Below are 26,703 nucleotides of genomic sequence, written 5' to 3' on the forward strand. Positions count from 1 at the left end.
ACAAAGGAGGGCATTGTATTTGAGTTTCTATAGCATCAAATTGTCCGGTGCCAGCTAACATTTCAAAAGTAATTTGGTTTTGGGGAGCACCAGCTCGAGCATTTTTGTTAGCATGATCTCTGGCTATATCTTGAAACCACATTGTCCATTGAAGATATTCTCCTGATTTAAGGAGAGCTTTTATTAAAATTCGCCAATCATAGGGAATAAAGGTTCCAATAGAAGACACCTTAGCATTTAGATTTCTCTAGTAAAAGGCGAATGTGGGCCATACATAGTTACAGTCTTTTTCATTTGTTTCATGTGAAAAAGGTTAATACCTTTATATTGAGGAATTATTTGCCCCTGAGCATTAGCATTTCTAAAAACGGAATGCGGAAAAATCATCGGCTTCAGAGACTTGTGATTGCAAAGCCAGCAATTCAGAGAGCCTCTGTCGCGAAGGAGAGTGAGTAGGTAGCAATTTTTTGCAAATATGAGTTTGTGCTAAGGACTTATCATTATTATCCAGAAAAGCATTCCCAGTTTTGGTGTCACAAAGTATCTCAGGAGAGTAGTCAGAATCACTAGGTTCTAGAAAAAGAGAGACTTTTGGATTTGTGCCTGTTGGCAGAGGAGGAGCATTTGGAGCAACCGGGGCAGGGCTTGTAGGAAAATTCTGAAATACTTTATGTTGTTCTAATTGGGCCTTTTGTAAAGTTTCATCATCTAATTCATATTCATGTAATAAGCATTCTGTCGTCGAATATTGGGAGGGCTAGAATTGCCTTGAAATAGCAGAATTACAGCTTTAGTGAGAGCCCACAGGGGCCAGAAATCAATTGGAATATTTTTTCCCTGTCTGGCGGCTCGTTCAACATTTTCTTTGACCCAATGCTAAATTTCTAAATCAAAACTGCCTTCAGGGAACCAGGGATTATGTTCAGCTATTGTTTGAAGGCAAGCCTCTACTCATTGGCGTGAAACCGAGAGTCCCTGAACTTTAAATAGATGATGAAGTAAAGTAGAAAAGTGAGGGGCCTTTCCAGGCATTTGACCCATGTCCTTGTACTTACCAACCCCAATAGATCCCGACCTCAGTAGGTCCTGTGTCACTCCGTCCGAAGTGCCGCGTATACCAGGCCCCTGGTATATTCTGGGTGCCACTTGTTGGGATCCTTTAATGGACCGGAACTTGGTGGTCCAGAGTTGACAATAAGAAAGTGAAAGAAGGAAAGAGGCTAATATTCCATGGGTTACGCAGCTGGCCTTCGTGCTCCAGGGAATCTGCCAGAAATAGAGAGAGAGAGAGAGAGAGAGAGAAGGACACAGGGACCCAAGTCTCTGGTGGAGTGAGGGTGCTTTACGGAATTCAGTAAGAGTGTATATACCGTATTACAAGGTAGCTTCTTCAGATAAAGATCAAAAGACCTGACTTTGCAAGTTACCAAGGAAACAAGGAGCAATAGAGGCCATAAGGCCAAAAGGCAATCCATATCAAAAGAGGGTCGTAAACAATCCCGATCACCAGATGGAAAAGCTAATGAAGGAGATCCTAAGCAAGCATCCCATCTCTATGATCTCAGTCCTGGGAGTGGCTTGCCAGCTCCTCTCGCCCCATAGGGACTGATAAGGAACAGAGGGCTCAAGAGAGATAGGAAACAGCACACAGGAATCCTCCATTAAACATTCCCTGACACAAGGGTCCCAGTGTTAAGTGTGAAATGCAGATTCCCAGGGAACAGCAAGACCTCTGTCCCTTGTTGGTGACTGTGTCTCGCTGCCTCAGGGACGAGGTGCATACTGTTGCCCCGTTGACACAGGTTTAATCAACGTTTCTTTCTTTCTTTGGACTGTACCATGAGGTGTGAGGGATCTTCCCTGATCAGGGATTGAACCTGCTCCTCCTACACTGAGAATGTGGAATCTTAACCACTGGACCACCAGGGAAGTCTGCCAGTTGACAGAGGGAAGCCTGTCTCAGTGGTGGGCAGCCCCGGCCCACAGCTCTCTGAGCTCTTGGGGAGTTGGCACACAGCCCCTGCTTTCAAACACCTCCCTTGGCACTTTACTGCCCCCCCCAAGTCAGCCCCTCCCCCCAGGCTGTGACCAATCGATGGCTGGGTGCCGACAAGTACAGAGGACTGATTGCACAAGATCTGCTTTTCAAAGACCGTCCAGCTCCCAGGGGGAAGGGGTGGTGGCGGGATGCACCAAGAGATTGGGATTGACATATATACACTGTTCATACTTTGTATAGAAGAGATAGGGATACCCTGGTAGCTCAGCTGGTAAAAAATCTGCCTGCAGTGCAGGAGACCCCAGTTCAATTCCTGGGTGGGGAAGATCTGCTGGAGAAGGGATAGGCTACCCACTCCAGTATTCTTGGGTTTCCCTTGTGGCTCAGCTGGTAAAGTATCTGCAATGTGTGAAACCTGGGTTCGAACCCTGGGTTGGGAAGATGCCCTGGAGAAGGGAACAGCTACCCACTCCAGTATTCTGGCCTGGAGAATTCCATGGACTATATAGTCAGTGGGGTCACAAAGAGTTGGACATGACTGAGTCACTTTCACTTTCACTTTTCATAGAAGAGATAATGAAAACCAACCGTATAGCACAGGGAACTCTACTCAGAGCTCTGCGGTGACTTAAATGGGAAGGAAATCCAAAAAAGAGAAGATATATGTATATGTATAGCTGATTCACTTTGCTGAAGAGTGGAAACTGACACAACATTGTAAAGCAACTATACTCCAATTTAAAAAAAAAAAAAAAGACTCCCGTTACCAGCCTGCCTGGTCCAGGGCCCCGGGCTACTTTGGAGAAGGACAGAGGCAGGGCTTGGGTTGTCTCTGTCTACATCCCAATTTTCCTTGTTCCCATCCTAAGCGCCTCTCCCTTGGAACGTTTTCTGGGAGTGGGGTACCAGGGCCTAGCAGGAGGGCAGATTGGAAGGCGGAAGGAAAACTGCCCTGGGGCTGGGGCCGATGGAGGGGAATCAAGGCTGAGGTCCTTGTCTTAAGTCAGGGTTAAGACTCGCGGGCAGGGTCAAAGAATAGAAGGAAGGGAAGGTATTCCAGACCCAGAATTCCTAACCAGCCCCTCCATGTGCCCTCTGCTGGAGCCTGAGCCAGTCCTTCTCCTGCCTGGAGGTAGCCAGCAGCCTGTACACAACCAGAAAACCCTGGTTCCCAACAAGTGCTTTGGAGCACGGTCACATCCAATCCACCATCTATGTTGCATTCCATTCACTACCACACTTGTGGTTCTTATAGTCGTATAAAAATGTAAAATTAAGCAGGTGAGATGAATTTTAACAATATATTTTATTAACCCCATATTGTAAGTTATCATTTCAACATGTGATGAACCTAAAAAATTCTTCTCAGCTATTTTCCTTTCTTCACACCCAGTCTTCAGTACCTGGTGTGTTTCTTGCCCATGTGGCACATCTCAGTTCAGACTGTCCATGTCCCAGGGGGATCAAGAGCCACATGTGCCCAGAGGCCACCAGAGTGGACAGCACAGCTCTCCAGAAACAGACTGCAATTCAAATAATTTCCAGCTAAACAGAAGATAGCATCCAACCCCACCCCCACTCCACCTTCTCCCTTCCCGTCCCCAGAGCACATGGGCCCTGGCTCCTTTGCTCTCTTGGGGCCACTGACTCCTCTGGTGTCACCTGTCCAGGTAAGGAGACCCGTATGAGCCCCTACCTGCACTGCCTGGGCCCCTGCCCAGACCCCAGTCTTTGGCCAGCCCCACCCCATGCTCCAGGGGACCCGGGGATGTAGCCAGGCAGGAACATCACCAGGCAACGGGCCTCGAGGGAGAGCTCAGATCTCCTGCACCTGCCTGCCAGCCTCCCCGGGTGCTCACGGGAGGGGTGAGGCGGGGCGGGGCGCTGCCTGCCTCCTGCCTCCTGGGTTGCCTCTGGCCTGTTTACCTGGGCTCAGTCACAGTGCTGTCCCCCACCCAGCAGAAAGCCCATGGAGCCTGGGGCCACAGGCCACAGGGGACAAGGGCCAGACACCCCGGCCATGGCTGTGGGTCATTGATCCCAGGCTGGCTGGGTGGGGGTGGGGAGACGTTGGCCTGGACAAACAGAGGCTCTGAGGCCTGTGTGCAGGCCTGGCACCCACCCGCCACTCCCAAAGGTAAGCGGGGACCTCCAAGACAGGAGATCAGGACCTAGGAATGAGCCGGTGACCGCATCCACCTGGAGAGTCGGGCCTGGTTCCCTGGGGCAGCAGCCAACTGCTCTGCTCTGAGACCTGGTCTGCTGGGCCTCATGGGCCAGAGAGTGACCGGGTGAGCCGAAGGTGAGGAGACTGTAGAACTGGGGAGAGGCACAGGGCAGTGGAGGGGCTACAGGTTCTGGGGTCTGGAAGGCCCAGGGCTCAGCTGTGGCTGGTTGCCTTTGGAGCAGGCACGGGGCAGGGGAAAGGCCTGGTTGGCCAGGCTGAAGACCCCACCCTCATTGTGGGCTGGACAAGCTGCCCCCTCCATACTCAGGTACCCCACCTGGGGTTTCTGGTATGGGAGACAGGCCCAGAGCTCCCCACTGCACTAAACAGGCAGCGGGCTCAGAGCTGAATGTAGCTCTGTGTGTGTGTGTGTGTGTGTGTGTGTGTACACAAGCATGTACCTAGCCATTTGTATATCACAGATAGCTATGCATGGACTTCAGCCTGCTTCCGTTGGTGTACATCTGTGTGTGAGTTTGGGAGTGTGTGGAAGGAAATTTCACCCTTTCCCCTACACTTGGGGACTCAAACAGAGCAGCTCATGGTGGGGGTGAACTCTAGGCCTGAATGGCCTCCCCAGTAGGTCCTAGATCAGAATCCCTGCCCCGCTCTGCTCTGTCTATCCTGGTGGAGTGACCCGAGTAAGTCCTTTTCTCTATATATATACTTTGGTTTTCCCAACCATTAAGTAGAGAAAACAAGGCTACTGGAGGAGAAATAGAACTGGATGATGTCGATGTCCAGCAGGGGCTGGCACACAGGAGGAACAACCGTCCGGCCCTAGAGAGCTCAGCCTCCCGTGGGCAGACCGAGGACCTGCAATGACCAGAAGGGACGGAGGGAGTGAGGAGCAGGTTCCGGGCTAGTGTCTAGGTTCTTGGATCAAGGGAGAAGCCTCAGATCCTGTGGCAGTTGGGGTATACCCAGTCCCTCCCTCCAAGGGCTCTCCGACAAGGGGGACATAGAGAATGCCTCAAGATGAACTGTGCATTGATGGGAGAAGCCCAGGATGCTTCAGAGGAGCACTCTGGGAGAGCTGCCAGGAGTGGGTAAGAGCTGAGCAGAGGTGTTAAGGGGCCAGGTCAGGAGGTCCAGCCCAGAGAGAAGGAAGAAAGTCAGGTGGTGAGCAAGAACTTTCAGGGTTCAAAGCACAATCCTGTGAAGCTCTTCACCCAAAGCTAGTTAAGAACCCTAGATCTGGAAAAGCTTTTTACCATCTTCATTTTCAGAATCAATCATGGGGAAGCCCAATATCATTAGGATGCAACAAAGGTCAAGTGGAAGAGGGGCTGAAGGAGGCAGAAAGAGTTGGCCAGGCCACACGTGCACCCAGCACCCTGGCTGCACGGGAAGGAACCATGTTCTGCTCTCTGAGCAGGGTATGCAGGGCAAATAGGATAAAGCCCCTGCTCCAGTACAGCCAGGGAGGAGACTGACCAAGGACACAGAAGCGTATCAGGCAATTTCAGTCCTGAAAAGATCCATAAAGAAAGATGCAGCCAAGAGAGGGGAGCAGTCAGGGAAGGTCTCAGTGAAGAGGTAACATATGAGTAAAGACTTGAAGGAGTTAAAGGAGCAGGTCATGAGGCAAGACAGAAGGAAAATCATTTCTTGCAGAGGGAACAGCAAGTGCAAAGGCCCTGAGGTAGCCTGTACTCCATCTGGTGAAGATCTGGCCAGGAGCTGGGTATAGCTGCAGCCAAGGGAGAGAGAGGACAGAAAGGTACACAAGGGCCATGTCACGGAGGCCCTGGTGGGCTGTGACAAGGGCTTTGGGCTCTGTTCTAGGCGGGGATTGTGAGCAGGATACATGGTGAAGACCACTCTGGTGGTTGTGTGGGAACTGGCTGGTGAAGGTGGCCAGATGACTGGCTGGTATAGGAGTCAAGGTGATAGATGACATTGACCTGGGTGGCGGTGGGAGCCACAGAGGTGCCAAGAAGGGGTTGGGTTCTGGGAGCAGTTGGAAGATAGAGCCACAGACTTTTATGGTGACTGGATCTAAAAGCAATGGAAGAGTCATCATATAATAATAGTAAAAGACAGGAGGCTGGGGTCATCTTCACAACTGTCAATTGTCACAATTGTCCACTTCCTGCTGGACTGTCAGCCCCAAGAGGCTGGGAATGAGGTCTCTTATATTCACCACTGTGACCCCTGGTGCCTAGCACAGAGCCTGACACCAAGCACGTGCTCAATAGACACAGAAGGGCCTGACAGCTGAACCCTGGACCCCAGAAACCAGCACCACCTCCGCGACCCAGCTCCAAGCCTCACACGTCCTGCTTCCCAGAGGCAGCAAGACGCGAAAGAGAGCACTGCACTGGGAGTCTAGATAACGGGGGCTCTACTCATCCAGTCTTTTTCTTTAAGTTTTATTTTTAAAAAAATTTAATGCAGTTTTTGCTCACCCATTCTTTTATGAACTATTCATTCAAGTGGCAGGCCCTGTGCGGGGTTCTATGAGGATCCAGAAGTGAATAAGACACAGACTTGCCTTTCTTGTAGAGAAGAGGAAACAAAGCCAAAAGCCAGGCAGACTGCTGATCTGGACCAAGGGCTGCCTAGGGGAGGGAGTGGCTTACTCTCCAAGGTCCTGGGCCCCATCGCTGGGCAGGTGACCTTGGAGCTGGCATTGAGGGGTCCCATCGTCCTTCAGGCAGAGGTTGTGGCTGTACAAAGGCACCCCTTGTAAACTTGCAGGGTGATGTGTGTGATGAAAGTAGGGCCATGGGGGTGAAGGCAGCAGCCTGTCCATGGAGGGTCTTGGGTGCTTCAGCTAGGGGTTTGAAGGTGGCTGGGGGCCTTGAGAGGACTCTGAGCAGGTGAATGGTTGGAGGTGGGCAGGGAGAGCTCTCTGCTGACAACATGGAAAAGGTGTTGGAGGCAGAGATGGGAGGCAGAGGGGGCATTAGGAGACTGCCCTGGGAGTCCAGGTAGGAGGTGATGGGGAGCCCAGGTGTGTTCCTCATCTGCCCCACCAATTTGGGCTGTGTCAGATCTTGGGTCTCACACAGGGGATTTTCTGTGATACTCAGAGTTCCCCCAGATGAATGTAAGTGTCATTAATGAGGGAGGCAAAAGCCAGGGAGTAAAGGCAGTGTTTGGGGTATGGGGGGAGGAAGGGGGCGCCTGTCTGGGACTACTCCCCTCTGGGCCTCCTGTATCAGATCTATGACCTTCTATGAGCCTCACTTTCCCCTTGGACCCTGATGATGTGTGAGGCAGTAAAGCATGGTGGTGAGGGCATTATCCTGGAGATAAATAGCATGGGTTTGCAGCCTGACTCTGCTGTTGACCAACTGCAGGATCTCCGTCAAGTTCCTCAATCTCTCTGTGCCTCAACTTTCTCATCTGTAAAATGGGGATGGATAATAACAGACTCTATCCCCCAAGAGTCCGCAGAAGGCTTACACGAGACAGTGCTTATAAAACACTGGAAAGTGAAAGTGTTAGTCACTTAGTCATGTCTGACTCTTTGCAACCCCATGGACTGTAGCCCACCAGGTTCTTCTATTCATGGAATTTTCCAGGCAAGAAGTGGGATGCCATTTCCTTCTCCAGGGCATCTTCCCAATCCAGGGATCAAATCTGCCTCTCCTGCACTGGCAGATGTATTCTTTATCTTTTAAGCCACCAGGAAAATCACTAAAACACTGGAGAAAACAATTCAAATAAATGTCAGTCGTGGTCACCTCTGTGCTCTCCGAGTCCCCAGTAGGTCCTTGGTGATCCAGACTCAGTAAAATAGAGATGCGGCTCTCTGGCAGAGGGAGTGGACTTAAGGCCTAGAGAGGGAAGGAACTAGCCCATCACAGGGCTTTCCTGGCTCTGCTCACTCCACTCAGCTCATGGGGGCAGCCACTTTCACCTGGGGTGCCTTGGACACTCTGAGCAGTGGGAAGGGCTGTCCACTCATTGCGGGATCTTTACCACCCATGGTCCTGGCCCCATGAAAACCAGCAGGGCCTGCCTTGTGTGTAAGAAGTCCTCTGGTGGAGGGGAGTCCTGCACCCAGTTGAGAATGACTAACAGTCGCCTCCTTTCCTTGCATCCATGGAGGCCATTTAAGAGATCCATGTGCCTGGAGCCAGACATCTTTGCCTGAGAAACTTCAAGCACCACAAATGAGCCCTGTTTTCAGAAACCCTTTGTGTGAAAACCCAAGACACAGCCCAAAGGACTCTTCTGCACACACACACACACACACACACACACACACACACCTGGGGATGTATTTTAAAGGTGCAATGGCCTTTGGGTTGTGGGAAGAAGAGGCTAATTTCTCAGAGGTGTGGGATCCTTGCTCTGCTGGTGGGCGGGTGAGTGAAAGGCCCTCTGGACTGTGGAAAACCTGCCCAAGAAGCCAAATAGCTCTTAGCGATTTCCTGGAGAGTTTAGAAGGAGAGACAGCTGCAGGCCTGGGGCACAGAGGGGTGACATTCAGGTATTATTTCATCATGATTTGTTATTTAACACCTCATTTCCAGGAAGTGGCCCAGAGTAGCGGAAAGATCAGGGAGTCAGACATCAGGGCTTGACCCCCACTTATCTGCTACGTAACCTTTGGTGAGTGGCTTAGCCACCCTGGGCTTCAGTTTTTCCATCTGCAAAATGGGGCTGGTTGCCAACATCAGACATTCATATTGCATTGATAAAAATGAGGCTAGGAAATCCCTGGACTGAGTTGTCGCTAAAACATTCTGGGTCTCAGTCTCCTCCTCTGTTCAATGGGTGCAGAACCTTGAAAGGCATTTGGAGGTTAAGCAAGAAAATACAAGTAGAGGGTCTACAGAGAGAGGACCTGAGGAAGAGGAATGCATGGGGACAATGGTCCTCACATCCCAGAGACCAGAGGATTAAAGGGAGTGATATCTATGAACTGTCTTGTGCAGACACTACATGAATATTAGGTTTTTTTTAATATTAGTTTTTATCTCCTTCCTCCACCCCGAAGATACTTTGGACAGTGGGGGCACAAGAAGGGTGCTGCTCCTTGGAGGGCAGTCCCTGGCTTGACACAGAGATGACTCAGGACTTCTAGGCAGGAAGGGCCAAGTAAATGAACTGCACAGATGTTGTGGAGAGCTTTGCTGTTGAGAACCAGGAGCAAGGAAAAGGCATCCCCTTAATGGAAGAGAAGCCAAGGCTAGGAAATCCCAAGAGCAGGAGGAATTGCTTTATAGAAACATTTATGCCATTTATGCACCCCAGTTCCATCTGAGGGTACAGCCTTGGGGGTGGGGTTTAAGTAGTGAAATGTCTTTCTCTCCCCTGATGCCAGATGCAAAGGTAGGGGTTCCAGCTGGCCACCTGGGGTGAGCTACTCTGAGGCGTGCTTCCCTCCTTTGGGAGCTGGCTCAGGGCCCACTTTCAATTACTGGTACCTGGCATTATGATCCTGCTCCTCCAAAAGGCAGAGGTGCTGTCTTACTTCTCTGCAAGGCTAGCATTCAGCAAAGGCTCCCTTGCAAATGCCAGGCTGTGTCCAACCCTGGTCTGTTTCCTTGCCAGGATGCCCACGGCCAAGGCCCCCGAAGCGGCTGGCGGGCAGGGCGATGGAGGTGATGGTGAAGAGGCAGAGCCGGAAGGGATGTTCAAGGACCCCAAGGACATGAAGAGAAAAGTCCGAGGCTACCTCCGCCTGGCTCCCCTGTGGCTGGCTCTGGTCGCGTTGGTTTCAGTGGGGGTCCTGCTCTGGTATTTCCTAGGTAACCACATGGGCCCCTGGGAGAGGCACCTGGGGAGAACTTAGGGTGGTCGAAGGGGCACAACAGGACAGACCAGGATTCCAGGCTCAGCAACACCTGGAAACTCACTGTGTGCCCTTGGATATGCACTTCTCTTGGAGTCTCCCTTCCTGTCTTATAAGATGATAGTGCAAGATCCTTTCTGGGGCCAAGTGCCCCTAACTCCCAGAAGCTGAGGAAGAAGCGCTCTTCCAGTTCTTGTAAACTGACAAGCTATAGGAGTGTAAGCATTGCCTCCCCTTACCTGCAGCCCTCCTGGGTTGCCCCTGGGCTTGGAGCCAACTGGCTCCGTTGGAGGAGGCCCAGCGGTGCTAGTGGTGCCTGACACCAATTAGTGTTTCTGCTCACTTGAGTCCAATCTAGCAGCTCTTCTGGGCGGGGGGACCTTGGCTCTATCATCTCTGAGTCTCTAGGACCCAGCAGGAGTTGGGATTAAGGGGAGGGGCACCCAGGACTCAGGTGTCCAGGGCAGTGTCCATGCATGCCGATGGCTTTATACCCCAGCCTGAAGACACCTGGAATTCAACCCAGAGGGAAATGGGGGCAAGAATGTCCAGAGCAGGTGCGTCTCCCCATGTCCTGAATTTAGGCCCTCCATCTCTGGTATCACAGCTCTCAATCAGTCTGTTGGGGCCCCAGGAGCAACTAGCCTCTATTCTGGGTCCATTCGTCCATCCTTCATTCATTCAGTACTGACCACCTCCTATATACATCAGCTCTGTGCAGGTTCCGGAGACAGTCCCTGCCCTCAGCATAAAGTCTGCCATGTGTTAGGACAGAGCAAGCTGAGGGGACCCAACAGAACCCTAGCAGGGACAGCCCACCTTGCCCAAGAGATCAGAGACCTCCCATTACACATTCTGCAAAAGTTAGACCATTTTCTTACTGACTGCATCTCCTGGTGGAATTTCAGGTCCATTGAAAGGAATGGGGACCCACTTTGGAGCAGCCATTGGGGAGAGCAGCCTACGCCCGACTCCAAAGGGAGTTGAGGTAGGGGGTGTTCTAGAACCAGCCCCTGGGCCAAAGCTGTTAGGAAGCCTGGGTCTAACGCTCACCCACTTGCCGTCATGCTGGGTGGATTGTGATTCTGCTTAGAACCGAGCAACGCAGGCTAAGAGTGGAAGCTGTGTGCATTTCACCACCGGCAGGAAGCCAGCATCCCAAATAGCACAGGGCTGCCAAGGCCTCCTTAGGCTGCAGGATAATTAGTCTTTAGGGGAAACTGCAGAGCACCAAGCTGGGGCGGTGGGACGGGGTGGGGGGGAGGGCAGGAACTCACCTGGCAATTGTCTTCACAGCGTCTGATTTCTCCTGGTTAGACTTCTGGAGTGAATCACCCCAATGGGGGTAGAGGATGCTCCATGGGGCTGAGGACCCAGGTGGTGAGAGCTCCTTCCAGCTGGGGGAAGGCAACCCTCTCCCCAGAGGGATGCAGGTAGACGAGCACTTTAGGAGATGTTTGAATAGTTTCTCCCATCCTGGGCCAGGTGGTGCTCTGGATATTGGGCACTGGGGAGGGCATGGGCCACAGACATGCCCTGTCTGGTCTGGGAGGAGAGATGGACAAGAGGCCTATTACACTGGATCAGGATAAGCCTGAAGTGAGGCGCAAACGTCTGGATAAGTGGCAGCCTGACCCAGTGGCCCAGGAGAGGATAGGGTGAGGGCCAGCTTCCCCAGCCCAGTGGGCCCTAGCCTGGCCCACTCAGATCCGGGTAGCGAGGCCCTTCACGCTGCTCAGCTGTATTGCCCTAGTCCTTTCCCTCTCCTGCTCTCCTGGGCCACAGTTTTATACTTTCTTCTCAAACTCTCCCATATCCGCCACCCACTCTGCCTCCTGCTTCAACAAGAAAATGGAACCACTCAGAAGAGAGGCCCCATAGATGCTCTCCCAGCTGCACCCATGTGCTCTGCCCACCACCAACTGCATGGGTGAACCAGCCCTGCCTTATCTAAAGCCAGATGTGGGACATCCCTGATAGTTCTGTGGTTAAACTCTGGGCTCCCCATGCAGAGGGCGCAGGTTTGATTCCTGGTCAGAGAACCAGATCCCACATGCTGTGTGGTGCGTCAGGGGGTGGGGAACAAACCAACCAGACAAACAAAAAGCCTTGTAAAGCCTGCTGTCCTCCCAGCCTGCCCATGCAGTGGCCCAGCTCCAGCCATGACCCCTCTCTCCTCTGGGGGCCCCATGATCAGTGGACAGTGCTTCTCTTCGCTTCTGTATTCTGTCCCTCTGGTCTCCCCACCCCCGCCAGCCATTTCTCAGATTCCTTTTGTAGCAAACTCCTGGTGTTTCAAAACACTGTGCCCTCCAGTTCCACACCTCTGTCTGGTACCCTTTCCAATCTGACTCCCTGCCCCCCACCCCCCATAACCCCAAGAGTACTTGTCACGGTCAGTGCTGAATCCGGTGGACAGTCCTCATGGCATTTGACCTGCAGGCAGCACTTGACTGGGTACCTCATCCCCTCCTCCTCGAAACACTTTCCTGACTTGGCTTCCGAGGCACCCACACTTTCTTTGTCCTCAGCTCGTGATGGCTTCTCCTCTGTGTCTTTGCTGTTGGCAGGACTTTCCTCCCCTCTGCCTCCATTTATTCCCTTACCCCTTGAAGATTCCCAAATTTGCATTTCCAGCCCTTGAGCTCCAATGTGCACCGGGAGGGTGGGGGTCGGGGGGGGGGGGGGCGCTGCTCCTCCTCCAGGATGTCTAAGGATATTTCAGACCTCACTGAGAGTTAACTTTTATAAATTGTCAGTCTGCCTTTGGAGTATATTTTGAAGGGGGCTTTAACTTTTTAATTGATTAGTACCAGTTGTTAACATAAAATGATATTGAACTATTGATTTTCATATCTCTGAGGCAATGTGTCTTTATAGACAAGTTTTTCAGAAGTTTGAGATTTTGAGAAATGATTGTAACTTTATCGTATCATCATTAGTGACCTGGACTTTGCTGGTGGTCCTGTGGTTACGACTGTTTCCACTGCAGGAGGTTTTGGTTCAATCCCTAGTCAGGGAAATTCTGCATAACTTGCAGTGTGCTAAAAAATAAAATAGAAAATCGTGACCCAAGAAAATCCTTTAAAATCAAGAAAAATGGAGAGAACACCCCAGGTGGTGGTCGTTTTATCCTTCCCATGTTTCCCCTTACTCCCCTTTTTTTACTGCCCAGCCCCCATTTGCCCGCCAGCAAACCCAAAATATACCCTGACTCCAATCACTTCTCTCTTCTCTGCGCAGCCTGGTCAGGCTCCCCTGGACCACTCACATTGGGACAGCTGCAGGAGCCTCCTGTAGGTCCCCACACTTCTGCCCTGGCCTGCTTACAGCCTGTTCGCAACACTAAGGCAGAAGGATTGTTTTGTAAAGTGAATCAAATCATCCGACTTCTTTGCTTAAAGTCTCCCATGGCTCCCATCTCACTCAGAGCAAAAATCAAAGTCCTCCCCAGGTTGCAAGGTCCTATGTGACCCTTCCCCTACCATCTTATCTCCTTCTGCTTTCCCCTTGCTCAAATCTTTGCTGTTCCTCAAACACAGCAGACAAGCTCCTGCCTCAGGGCCTTTGCACTTGCCAGTATGCTGCCTGGAATACTCTTTCCGTGGGTTAACATCCACTTGGCCAACACCACTTTCCTCCTCTCTGGCCTCCATGTTGCAGCAACCCTTGATTTCCACACCACTTGACACCTCTAACATGTTATGTCCTGTGTTCGCTGTTTATTGTCTTTCTTGTTAGACTACGAGTTGTTAAGGACAGGTTTGGTTTTGTTTTTGTTATTTGTTCACTGTCCTACCAGTATATTCCCATGTATTCTAGGCCAGTCCCTAAACATAGCAGGTTCTCAATAAATATGTGTTGAATGAATGAACAAATGACTGAATAAGGATAGAAGAAAGTCCGGGCTGTGAATCTGTTGTCTTCACATCAGTCAAAATGATCTTTGTAAAACGGAAATCTGATGACATCATCCCTGATTTTAAACCTTTCATGGTTTCCCTTGTTCATCAGGGAAAGACCAAAATCCCGCCCTGTTGATGTCTCAGCCTCTTATTACCCTGGTCTGATTGCTCCAACCAAACAGCCCCATTGTGGAGATTTTGCACATGCTATTCCTTCTGCCCTGAAGATATTCCCCTGCTTCCCCTCTTTTTAATTTACTCTCTATTCCTCCTGTCTCAGATGGAGTGTCACCCTGGCCTAGGGCTTTCCATGTCACCTCAATAGCACCTTGTGCTTCTCCTTTAAGACACCCTGGCAGATGAATCCCACAGGCTGTATGGCTACTGGGGGAAAGTCTATCTTACCCATCACTGTCAGGGCCATGTGGGGACACCTGTCTGTCTTGGTTTACTAGTGTACCCTTCATAGTAGGTGCAGCCTGGACAACACAGAGGTGTTAAATCAAGAACTTGACCTTCTGGGCCCATGTGGGTTTCTTGGTATCCATGTCCTGGACTGATCACTGGGTCAACTTCTGCGTGGGAGCCCCTGGGACACCACCCACCTGTGGGCCTCTGTCCTCCCTGGTTCCGTGGGGCCAATTTGTTACTACACAAACTCTGAATGACAACGACAAAGATGATGGTAGTGATGATGGTGCCTTGGAGGCCCAGGATGCTGGAGGCTGTGCTGAGAGTTCAGGGTGGCAGGAGAAGGAGTAGGGCACACAGGAACCATCCCCATCTACTCCCTTGGTTAACCTTTGCTGGTTTCTTCCTGGGCAGGGTACAAGGCAGAGGTGACGGTCAGCCAGGTGTACTCAGGCAGCCTCCGCGTGCTCAATCGCCACTTCTCCCAGGACCTTGCCCGCCGAGACTCCAGTGCCTTCCGCAGTGAAACTGCCAAAGCTCAGAAGATGGTAGGAAGGATGGCGGGGACGAGAAGGGAGAGGGGAGGAGCCTGATCATGTCCAGCCAGTGGGTGAAACCATCCAGAACAGTCATTAGGATCAGAGTCCTGCTCTAGGCACTACGGAAGGGAGACGGTGGAGACTGGTTGGGAAAGCTTGTGGACTCTGGGGTCAAATTGCACTTGGATTAAATCCTGATTTTGCCACTTAGTAGAAGCATGACCTTTGAAAATTAGGGCAGCATAAGGATGCTGCCAGGACCCACCCACACCCCTTCTCCTCCTAGCAATGGCTTACTGTACTGGGGATGGTCTCCCTCGCAGCCAGCACCCTGTCCAGCAGGGTGGGCTGGAAGTGCTGAGGAGTAATTCCCAGCAGCAACCCTCAGGCACAAGAGACAGAGAAAGTGGAGCCCTCAGCTGTTGGTGAGAGCAGTTCTGAAGATGCCCCCATAGTCTCTCAGGCCTCCCTCAAAGCTCAGTTGGTCTCGGCAATGCAGGAGACCCGGGTTCAATCCCTGGGTCGGGAAGATCCTGAAGATCCCCTGGAGAAGGAAATGGCAACCCACTCCAGTATTCCTGCCTGGAGAATTCCATGGACAGAGGAGCCTGGTAGGTTCCCAGTCCATGGAGTCGTAAGAGTCAGACATGACTCAATGACTAAACCACCACCTCCACCACAGTCTCTCAGAGATCCCTGCTGGATCTGCTCCTCAGCCACCCACAGCTCTGCCCAGAACCTTCACAGCCTTGTTGGCTGCCTTCCTGCCTGTCTCCTTCCCCACTAGTGTGTCTTGGAATCACCTGCAAATAAACCACTTGCCTCAGGACCTGCTTCGGGGAGACCCACCCAAGACTCTCTTTCCTTTTCTACAGAGTGGAGAGATAACAACAGTGCCTGTGTGCAGGGCTGTCGTGGGGTTAAAATGAGAGCATGTGGATGTTAGCTCTGTGCCATTCAGAGTTCTTTAAGAACCCACGATCCTGCATTCCACCCCGCAGCAGCACTGCCATTGAACATGTGCAAAGACCAACTGTCTGAGCCCCTGTGGCTGGTGGTTAGGCCTAAGAAGGGGACTCAGAAGCCCAGGGGGAGCTTCTCAGAATCAAGGAGTGATTTGCTGGAGGGGGAGAAGCCACTGGTAGTCTGGTCAAGTTCAGAGCTAGTGGAAGGGGCAGGCAGATTCTTTACCTCTGAGCCACCAGGGAAGCCCGCCTGTGTGCAGGGGGAGGGAAATAGACTGAATGAGGTTTCTTCCCTGTCGTGGCCATTACCGGCCGTGTGACCATGGGCAAGCCTCTCTATCCCATAGATTCCTCAGTCAAGGAGGGCTGTGGGAGGGTCAAAGTGTATCCCAGGGTAGGAGAGGGTTTCTGCCGAGCGTCAGGAGGGGACTCTGATTGTTTTCCCTCCTTGTAGCTCAAGGAGCTCATTGCCAGCACCCGCCTAGGTACTTACTACAACTCCAGTGCCGTCTACTCCTTTGGGTGAGTCTTCTTGCGCACCCCCCACCCTCATCAGCCTTTGCTAGAACCTTTGACTTGAAGAATGGGAGGGGATGCTGTAGGCTTCTGATGCAACATCTTCATGTTTTAAAATGGGAAACTGAGACACAGAGAGGAAACTTGGATTCCTGCATGTGACCTCCCTTCACTGAACTTGGTTTTCTCATCGATAGAATGGAAACAATGGTGTGGCAAGGATTATACTAGACAGTGACTGTGGTGTGTCTTTATCAAGGGTCTGACAGGTATCAGATGAGACCACGGAGAAGTAGTTAGGGGTGGGGAGTGCAGTGGTCTGTGGCATATAACCTAACCTCTCATGCCTCAGTTTCCTCATCTGTGAAATGGGTGGGCCTCTCCAAAGCTCCTCCCTCAGAGGGTGTTAGGTTTCCACGTGAAGATGAAGAGGGATGCCTGGCTCCGTGCCCATCACATGAGCCACAGGTGCCATCCCCCTCTAACTCCCACCAGGAACAGGGGGCTGGGTGGGGCCCACACTCCAGGCTCCTCCCCTAGCCCCTCTCACTTCCGCCTGCCCCAGGGAGGGACCATTCACCTGCTTCTTCTGGTTCATCCTCCAAATCCCGGAGCACCGCCGGCCAATGCTGAGCCCCGACGTGGTGCGGGCCCTGCTGGCGGAGGAGCTGCTGTCCGCGGCCAACAGTTCGGTCCCCGCTCCCTACCGGACCGAGTACGAGGTGGACCCCGAGGGTCTGGTGATCCTGGGTCAGTACTGGAGATGAGGAACATGGGACGGCCTGGCGAGGCCCAGCAAGCCTGCCTCCAGGGATGGGATGCTCTCGGGATGGCCCCTCCCACCCTGGGATGCTCTCGGGATGGCCCCTCCCACCCCCCAACCCCAATGGTCAGGAGCCAGGACTGAGGGGTGGGTCATGGGGGACGGTGGGCAATCAGGGTCAATCTCAGACAGGCTCTGATAACCTCTTCTATTTTTATTTTCATTTTGTTTATTTATTCTCTCTGTTCATTTGTTTGTTCATTTCCTTTTAACAGAAGCCAGCGTGAAAGACATAGTTGCACTGAATTCCACGCTGGGTACGCCACTTTGGTTTTTCCTTCCCACTTTCCTTTTGAGTTGGTATTTTTCTCGGTTTGGCTGAGTGTCAGGGATCCACATGGCTTCTCTGGGGGCAAGGGGCACTGGTCTGGGGTCACCCAAGGGGCACGATAATAGACTCAGTGACAGGTCCTGAGCAGGGCTGGGGGCCTCTGGGGGGAGGAGGTGTTGTGCACATGTGAACAAAGTGTGTATTTGCACAAAAGCGTGTGTGTTTCGTGTGTGGGGTGTGACTGAGTAGCAGATTTATTTGCACATCAATGTGATCCTGCTTTTCTCTCATGGAATTCCGTTTCTTCTGTTTTGAAATCTTATGTTTCCACTGATGGTAGAAAATAATCTTGTCGATTTGAGGTATATCAGTCACTTTGGCTTTGAAACTTGGTCTTGGAGCTCTTTCTGTCACAGGTAAGGATACTCCCTCCATCTTTTCCTTCCCTTTCTCAGGCAGTCGGGCTCATCTGTCTTCTCCTCCCACCCCATCCCATGCCCTATTGCTAGAGTCACCTTGTGCTGGAGCCAAGAGGCTCCAGTCTTCCTACTGAGCCCTGGGAATCAAAGCACTTCTTCTACTTAGGGAGGCAGAGTTGAAATCCTTCTCTGACCTTCCTGTTCTCCCATGTGGCTAGTCAAAGGCTTATTTCCTTGGTAGATGGAGGTGATGGGGTCAAAGAACAGTTTTCAAATACTTAAAATCATGATTTTCATACAAAGATATGAGCACATATCAAAGATTTGTTTAACTCACTGATGAGGGAAGCAGTAGGGTTTTCCCTCATGTCTAAAGGAGAGCACAAGAAATTAATCTGTCTATATTTATTGATATGCACCATCTAATACCACATTAGTGCACACACTGCCCTGATCCTTGGTCTCAAACAGGCCTTTCCATTGCACTTGCCTGTGCTGAGTGTTCACATGTCCCCAGGTTTCTGGCAGTTGCTTTATAATTATCTTTATTTGGTTCAGTACACGTCTAGAGCCCCTGCCCTCCCAGAGCACAGCGTCTCATGGGGCAAGGATGACAATTCAAGTCCTCTAAGTAGGCTTTGGGGGCACTTTCTCCCTGCCAGGCCCCATGCTGGCCCTGGAGACACCAGCTGACCGTGTCCTCACCCCTGCCCTCAGAGGAGCTCCGAGCCCCCACGAGGGAGACAAACACATAAACAGAATCTCACAACACCAAGTGCCAGGGCAAGAATAGAGGTCCCGGGGGCAGTGCAGAAAGGGAGCCATTCTGCCCTGGGACAGAGGTGGACCCCCGGGGCTGTGATCCAAAGCAGAGGAAGGACTGTGTTTCTAGAGGGAGGAAGGAGTGCTCCTGACTAGAGAGGTCCTGGAAGGCTTCCTGGAGGAGGGAGGCTCAGGATTGGAGGATAGGTAGGAATCTGTCAGATCCAGCCGGGAAAGGACACTCTGGGTAGAGGGAGGAGCATGAGAAAAGGGCAGTGAGGGGAACAGACAGAGCTTCATTTACTTTCTCCCAGGCTCCCTAAAGGTGTTTCTGATGATCAACAGAGACCAGAACTCCCCTGAATCAGCTTCATACAAAAAAGTGATTATTAAAGTGGCAAAAGTAAGCATCAGCTTGGAGCAAGATTGAAAGAATACAGATGTCTGGGAACAGCCGGGAACCTCTTCCCAGGCTCCCTCTCCCTTCCCCTTGGCAATGTCAGAGGTTTCTCCCTGGAGAGATCAGCTCCACAGCTGGGGTCAGGATGGCCAGGGGTCAGGATGAGGGAGCTGAGCAAGTGGCAGCAGTCAGAGCAAAGCCTGTTCCTTCACCTCGGTACCCTTCCTGGTCCTCAGAACCACGCAAAGAAGGAGGTGGGACAGGGATTAGCATTATGTCCATTTGACAGAACTCAGAGTGGCTGAACAACTGATATAGAGTCACACAGCAGATGGGAGGTGGTGCCAGAACAATCACACAGAGGGTGAACTCCCTGCACACCAGGCTGCCTCTCACATCCGGGGCTCACTCCCACATCCCTTCTGCTTCCTGGCAGAGCATGCATCATCCCTTCTTCAAAGCTCAAGGTGAGGTTTAAATGACATACTTATGGCCCAGGTTCACTTCTGGTCCTTGGAGCCTAAGTCAAGCACATTGTAGATGCTCAACAACTATGATGAGTGAATGAATGGTATAGCTGATACCTCTATGCAAGGTCTAGCACTGCATTCAAAGCTCATGGAGAACCGCTAGAGAGGAAGGAAGCACAGTGGGGGTGTGGATGCAGACAGGTGTGATGGAGAAGGAGGTGTGGAGCGAGGGCAACCAGTGGGACAGGCTACATCTGAGCCTCAAGTGTAACTGACTGAAGGGTGAGAAGTCATAGAAGTTTCTTCCCAGCTCCACCTTCTCCCTTTCCCCCACACCTACCTAAAGAAGAACGGTCACTACATGTATTGAGCACCTGCTATGTGCAAGGCTTCCCAGGTGACTCAGTGGTAAAGAATGTGCCTGCAATGCAGAAGACCCGGGTTCGATCCCTGGGTCAGGAAGATTCTCTGGAGAAGGAGATGGTAACCCACTCCAGTATTTTTGCCTAGAGAATTCCTTGGACAGAGGAACCTGGTGGGCTACAGTCCATGGGGTCGCAAAGAGTCGGACACGACTGAAGCGACTGAGCACGCGTGCATGAACAGGGCACTATGCTGAGTGTTCAGACATGCACCTTCCTTAAGCTTTGTGACAGTCTAGCAAGGATCGTCCCTGCCTCCATTCTACAGAGGAAAAAACTGAGGCCCAAGAAAGATCAGGTGGAGATTAGGTGAACCTAGATCTGCCTGGCCCAGGTCTGTAAAATGGGGACAATAATAGAAACTATTTTGTGGAGCTATTGAATGAGATGGTGAGTGTATGGCCCTTGGTTCACTTCTGGGCATGTATCAAAATGCTTGCTAAGTGCTATCTGTTTCATTCCTGCTGTTTGATGATCACTAGCTTGAGCTGACTTCCTCTACCTTGCTGCCTCCCAGCCCCACTGGAACACACTCCTTTCTCTCCATCCGAAATGCAGCCCTGAGCCCGCTCCCCTTAGTGCTGGGCCATCCTGCTGGTCTCCTGGTTTCCTTGACATTGCTCTCAGCAGCCGGAGGAGTCTGTGACCCAAGTCCGATCATGTCCCAGCCTTACCTAACCTTCCATGGTTCTCATGGCCGCAGGACGAAAAGGCTTCTCCCTTGGGCACAAGGGGGGCCCTGCCTCCCTCCTCCAGCTTGCCCTCCTGCCTCCAAGTCCCCTGACTACCCTAGCCTGCAGACCTTTGCTCACTCTGTGACACCACCTTCCCCCCTACCCCCGCCCCCCGCAGCACCGGACTTCCCTGAGAGCCCTCACTTCCGAGATATTCCCCCCAGTGTTTGTATATTTCCCTGCTGTTCTCGTTACTCCCGGGCAGTTGACTGAAACTTTCTCTAGCATTCGCCTGGTTTGGTGAGCTCAATAAGCATGAAGGGAATGAATGAATGAACCAATGAACGAATATGTGGATGAGGAGGCTGGAGATGGAAGCACTGGGGAAACAGGAACTTAGGACAGAGGGCCTCTGGGCTGACCCCCATCCAGCTGCTCTCCCCACCCAACCCCCCGGATGAGGACCTGATGGGGCCGCCCCCCCCCACACTGGGTCCCTCCTCCCAGCTAACAGGGGTCAGGGGGCCTGTCCGTCTCCCCACTCCAGGCTGCTACCGCTACAGCTACGTGGGCCAGGGCCAGGTCCTCCGGCTGAAGGGGCCCGATACCCTGGCCTCCAGCTGCCTGTGGCACCTTCAGGGCCCCCAGGATCTCATGCTCAAGCTCCGGCTCGAGTGGAAGCTGGCTGACTGCCGGGACCGGCTGGCCATGTATGACGTGGCGGGGCCTCTTGAGAGGAGGCTTATCACCTCGTGAGTCCCTGGGAAGGTGGTGGGTGGGAGGTTGGGAAGGGGGTGATGGTGTGAGGTCAAAGCCACACCCAGTGCTTTGAGACAAGGGGCTGGGTGACCCTGGGCCCTGTATTTGGCATCTGGGCTACAGTGAGGCCAGAGGGAGATGGCGAGAGAAGAGTGGAAGTGCTTGTGTACTTTGGGCAACCCCCTTCCCCTCCGCCAGCCTGTTTCCCCATCTGTAACAAAGCAGTTGTACTAGACGATCTCTAAGCTCAGCTCTGGGAGGTGACATGATCTTGTAAGAATACTCTGAAGGCTGGCAGTCCCCAACTTCTAACCCTACACTACTGCTTCCTAGCTGTGTGCCCTAAGGCAAGTTACTTTGCCTTTCTGAACCTCAGTTTGCTCACCTGTAAAATGGGTGCACAGCCATTCCTACCTTGCAGGGTTATTGAGAGGATTTCAATCAGATTCTGGGCCAAGATCTTTACATACAGTAATGCTGTCCATTATTACCATACATTTGATGTATCCACTAAACCTCCAGCAGCTGCTAGCCATTATTACTTATCATTATATACAGTTTAGCTGGGGCTAGGTCACAAAGGGCATGGAATGCAAGGGATAATTTGATCTTTAATACTTGGTAAGTGGGGAACTAATGGAAAGTTCTTGAGCAGAAGAGAAGAACTTTAGGATAAGATGTGGAATGCAGAAGACAGGCAAGTAGTGGGCCATGGGGAAACCACGAAGGGGCTGGAAGTGGCATTGGCCTCCAGGAGCCTGATCACCTCCCCACAGGGTGGGGGTGGGGGTTGGGCAGGGGACTACAGGAGGTTGGGGGAGACCCTGGGGCACCGGGCTGCTGCCTCCTCTGTCCTTCTTGGACACCAGCTTCCAAGCCCGATGGGGGGTACGACCTGCATGTTCAGGTTCAGGGCAGTCCTGAAGGGTGAGCTGAGTGAGTTCTCCCCAGCCCCCTCCCCCAGGGCCTCTGTGATTCTCCAGGCTCTGAGGCTGCCTTCTCATCTGCGGCCCCACCCACTGCCATGTGCTGACCGCAGTCTGGGGTGTGCGTAGGCTGGGTTCCTGGAGGGCTCTGGGAAGCAGAGAAGCCAGACACCAGCTGATTTCCAGGCCTGATGAGGGTGGGGACACTTCAGGGCTTTTCCTGGGGCTTCTCCAAGTGCCCCCTTCAGCCTGCTGCTGGAGAGGGGATCTGACTGCCATCTCAGGCCCTCAGAGAAGGTGTAAAATGATGGATCAGACAGGACTGGGGTGTCCTCAGACTTCCACCCCGTACCATGCGGGGGGTACTTTAGTGGTGATGGGAACACAGAGCAAGAGGTGTAGGGTGATAGGGGGAGCTGGTGGGGTCTCCATCAACCTTCACCTCGTTTTAGTTACAACAAGGGCTCAGCTGCTTAAGTAAATAAAAGAAAAGAAATCCCCAATATTACAAGTGAGGATTAAAGGCGACCTCTTATATCTTATCTCCCACCTCCTGAAGGAGAGGAGTAGTGGAGGCAGGGAGGGCGTGGTATAGGAGGGTGGGGGGGCCCCAGCAGTGAGAACAAGCTGGAGATGGTCAAAGCAGGAGGACCAGGGAGGGGTGAGCACCTCCTGGGCGAGCTGAGGCCAGGGCAAAGGACCCTTCCAGGACCCTGGGGCACCAAGACTTTCCTGGGGAAATTTCTGGGATTGTTCACTCTTCCCTCGTCAGTTGCAGGGTTCCCAGGGCTGGTGTGGATGGTGCTTCTGAGTCTGTACTTAGGTTTCTCACATTTGCCTGGGTGCCTGGCAGTCCCCCCATTGCCGTCCACTCAAACCGGTCAAGTTCAGAGCTGGCACAGGGCGGGTAGGCAGTACCTCCCTGGTGGATGCTGGCGCACCCCCTCCAGGGGAGGCAGGGTTACTAGCTTCCTAGGAATTGGTCTACTGATGAGCACGGCTCCAGAGAATTCTGAATCAAGAGGAAGTTTGGCAGAGGTTGGCCAAGAGTGAGGGAGGGGGAAACCGGGAGCATCCTACCCTGAAATGGGTTGAACGGGGTCACAGATAGCGGGAGTGCCAGCCGCTATCACAGGCAGTGCCCAGCATGGGTCCGTCTGTGCTGTGGACCCAGAGTGGGGCCTTGGCAGCTTCATGAGCCTCAGTTTCCCCACCTGGTAACCAAGCAGTTAACCTTGACAATCCCTTAAGAACTTTATCATGGTTGACATTCCTGAGTCTAGAATTCTAAGATATGGTTATTTCTCCTGCACCTCCCCCAAGCCAAGCTCTGGGTAGAGTCCTGGGGCACCCAGGGGACCACCAGACTGTACACCTGTCTTCTCTCTGTTCCAGCCAGGAGAGCCAGGAGTTAGGTATGGTCATCTGGAGGGCATGGCCACCATAGGTGCCAGTCTGGTCTCCTTGCAGGGCATAGTCTGGGCACTCAGGGGTCACGGGGATTCTGAGGGGGCTGGAGGGGTGCTGTGGGACAGGAGTCAGCAGTCACAGTGGAATTGTAAGCTCCAGAAGTCTGGGAAACCCCTTGTCGTCTCTCCCCGAGGAGCTGGGCTGACCCTTATAGGGCCTCTGGTCAGCCCCCTGGCCAGAGAGGGTCAGACACCTGCCTGAGGACACACAGTAGCCTGGCCGTAGACTCAGATGTACAGGCTCCCAGTCCCTCCTCATCTGTTCCTCTGGGCAGCCCACAGCACCCCTGGATATCCTTCCCAGGCCCCGCCCCTCCTCGTCGCCTTTCTCTGTCCCACCAGGGTCTATGGCTGCAGTCGCCAGGAGCCCGTGGTGGAGGTCCTAGCGTCAGGCGCCATCATGGCGGTGGTCTGGAAGAAGGGCCTTCACAGCTACTATGACCCCTTCGTGCTCTCCGTGCAGCCTGTGACCTTCCAGGGTGAGGGCTCAGGAGTCCTTTGGGGAGGGGAGGGGCTCAGTGGCAGAAGTCAGGGGTGCTCCTTGGGCTTGCCTTCCCCTTCTTTGCTCTGGTTGGAGATGGGGAGGGAAGGTTCTGGAAGCATCTCTGCTCTCCAAACTCACACCCGCCCCTCTGACGCCCTTTATCTCTCTTTGTTCTGGCTCCATTTCCCCCAACTGCTCCATCACCCCCTCCCCTGTCCCCCATCCTTTCTCCCTCCTCAGCTCATCCTCTCTCCTGCCCTCTTGAAGACAACCTGTGTCTGCCCTACCTCCTCTCTCTTCTCTCCCTCTTCTTGGTTGTCTCCTCTCCCGGTCTCCTCCCCTGCCCTCCTCCCTCTGAGAGTGGAGAGTGGGGTTCCCCAGACGACCCTCTCACACTAAAGGTCAGTGCATTTGTCCCTAGAGATGGTAGGGGAAGGGTTTTCAGTGGCGGGCAGTTCATGGGAAAGCGTGCCTGGGCTACCCGTCTGAGCCTTCCCCACTCTCTCCTGCTTCTGAATCCCCCTCCACCACCTGCTTTCTCAGGAAGAGCAGGCCCCACCCTTCACACCTGCCGACTCTCATCATCACCATCAATTATCATCCATCAGCCACCTCTAGGAAGACAAAGCAAAACTTAAAGTTTCTCGGGCTCCGTGGAGGGAGGGTTACACCGAGGACACACAGCCTACGCCTTTCCCTTCCTCTGCCATCAGTCTCAATCTCCTTACCCACTCCCCCTTCCCTCCCCTGGTTCCACCCCCTTGGTCTCCTGTTGGTCACCCAATCCACGGGTGACCCTTTTGGAGTCCCTGAGGTTGAAGAAGTGCCGGAGTTGGCCCATTCTCATGGGCGTCTCTGATACAGCTCAATGGGGAGGGAAAAGAGGGCTTTAGGGACCTTGGCTCCATGGGAGGTGGCGGGGAAGATGAGGACACAGCTGCTCCCCATCCCTCGCCCGCTACCTGTGTGACTTCATCCAAATTGCCCCTCTTCTCTGAACCTCATCATCTTTGAAAAGGGGAATGGTTCTTTCTCCCCAGTCCCTGTAACCACGAGGCTGGCGCAGCAGTGAACACGTCCAGTAAATGATCAAGGACTGCACAGCTGATGTCAGTAGCAAACATTTATTGAGCACTTACTACATGCCATGTCTGTGTAATCTGCTCAACTACCCTATGAAGTATGTACTTTTATTGTCCCCATTTCACAGAGGGCCCAAGCTCACGCACTCACACTCAGTCTTTAAGCTGTACTGTTTAGTGGCAGGCAGGGTGGTGGGGTTTCCACTGCCCCCCGCCTGCTGGCAGGTGCAGTGGGGCGGGGCTGAGGAACCCTCTGTAACTTCTGCTCTCTGGACCCAGCCTGCGAGGTGAACCTGACCCTGGAGGGCCGGCTGGAGCCGCAGGGCGTCCTCAGCACACCGTACTTCCCCAGCTACTACTCACCCAGCACCCACTGCTCCTGGCATCTGACGGTGAGCCCACCTACCCTCTGCCCACAGCCTGTAGACCTCTGGGGACCCCAGCTGGGAGGGGAGCACTGTCCTGCCTCTGACCCAGGCTGCCCCCTGGATACTAGTCCTTCTGGGGTGGACGGGATTGCTCCCTTGGCCATAGCGACGCTTGACTGTTGAGTGACTGACAGGCCTCAGCCCCAGCCAGCACTCTGTGTTGGCAGGCCTCCTTCCTGCTTTGGGATCCTGGGAGATGGGGCCATCAGCCCGGCCACAGCCCACGGCCCACCTAGTGACCAGCTCCTCTGTCCTAGGTGCCCTCTCTGGACTACGGCTTGGCCCTCTGGTTTGATGCCTACGCATTGCGGAGGCAGAAATACGACATGCCGTGCACCCAGGGCCAGTGGACCATCCAAAACAGAAGGTACCCACCCCTTGAACCCCTCCCTTTCTCCGCAGGTAACCTCCCTTGGGAGCTCGTGTGGAATCTCAGAGGGGCATCACGGGAAGAGGGCAGAGGTGGAGTTGGTCAGGCCTGTTGCCTTACCCTTGACCCAGTCCCTGTCCACCTCTAGCCCCAGCCTCACCTCCTGCCACTCAGAGGTCTCAGACACACATTTGTCATCAGTCACCTTGGATGTCGATCCTAGTTAGAGTGAAATGGTTTCATTTCTGTAGGTACTGTCACCCCACTGCCTGGCACCCAGAATTCTTAAATGAGATGATGCAGAGTCATAGGATTCAGTGGTGCTGGGGCACCTTTCCTAAATCCATCCCAGTTGCCATCCCTTATCCTGCCCTCCATTGTTGGTCAAAGTAAAGCAGCTTATGGGCCTCAACACTGCTTAGCCAGAGTCCACGTGACTTCTGCTAACCGGACCACTCCCCGAGGCCACCCTGAGTCACCCGCATACCTCGTGGGATGCCGGTCCTGCTCTCTGTCCTACCCTTGGCCCCCTGGTGACAGAGTTCCTGAGGAAGCATTGAGTCTTTTGGAGAGGTGGGCAGGACACAGCAGAGCCAGGCCATCCTCTGGTCAGGGTGAATGCAGTGT

The 26,703-nt window shown here is 53.0% G+C and overlaps 1 protein-coding gene across 3 annotated transcripts in view; it reads left to right on the forward strand.

Moving 5' to 3' along the window:
- Positions 1 to 3,922: 3,922 nt before the first annotated feature.
- Positions 3,923 to 26,703, forward strand: part of TMPRSS6 (transmembrane serine protease 6) — a 38,904-nt gene continuing 16,123 nt past the window's right edge. Inside the window, exons 1-10 of one of the 3 annotated variants that reach the window (XM_020879731.2) lie at positions 3,923 to 4,136; positions 9,741 to 9,937; positions 14,712 to 14,845; positions 16,256 to 16,323; positions 16,883 to 17,067; positions 17,356 to 17,397; positions 21,106 to 21,310; positions 24,055 to 24,191; positions 25,558 to 25,670; positions 25,964 to 26,073. In XM_020879731.2, coding sequence (XP_020735390.2) covers positions 9,742 to 9,937; positions 14,712 to 14,845; positions 16,256 to 16,323; positions 16,883 to 17,067; positions 17,356 to 17,397; positions 21,106 to 21,310; positions 24,055 to 24,191; positions 25,558 to 25,670; positions 25,964 to 26,073 — 1,190 coding nt within the window. In that variant the 5' untranslated portion in view covers positions 3,923 to 4,136; position 9,741. The other 2 variants (XM_020879733.2, XM_070453942.1) reach the window with 2 other exon arrangements.

The sequence above is a fragment of the Odocoileus virginianus genome, chromosome 23 (assembly GCF_023699985.2).
Source record: "Odocoileus virginianus isolate 20LAN1187 ecotype Illinois chromosome 23, Ovbor_1.2, whole genome shotgun sequence".
NCBI classification, from domain to species: Eukaryota; Metazoa; Chordata; class Mammalia; order Artiodactyla; family Cervidae; genus Odocoileus; species Odocoileus virginianus.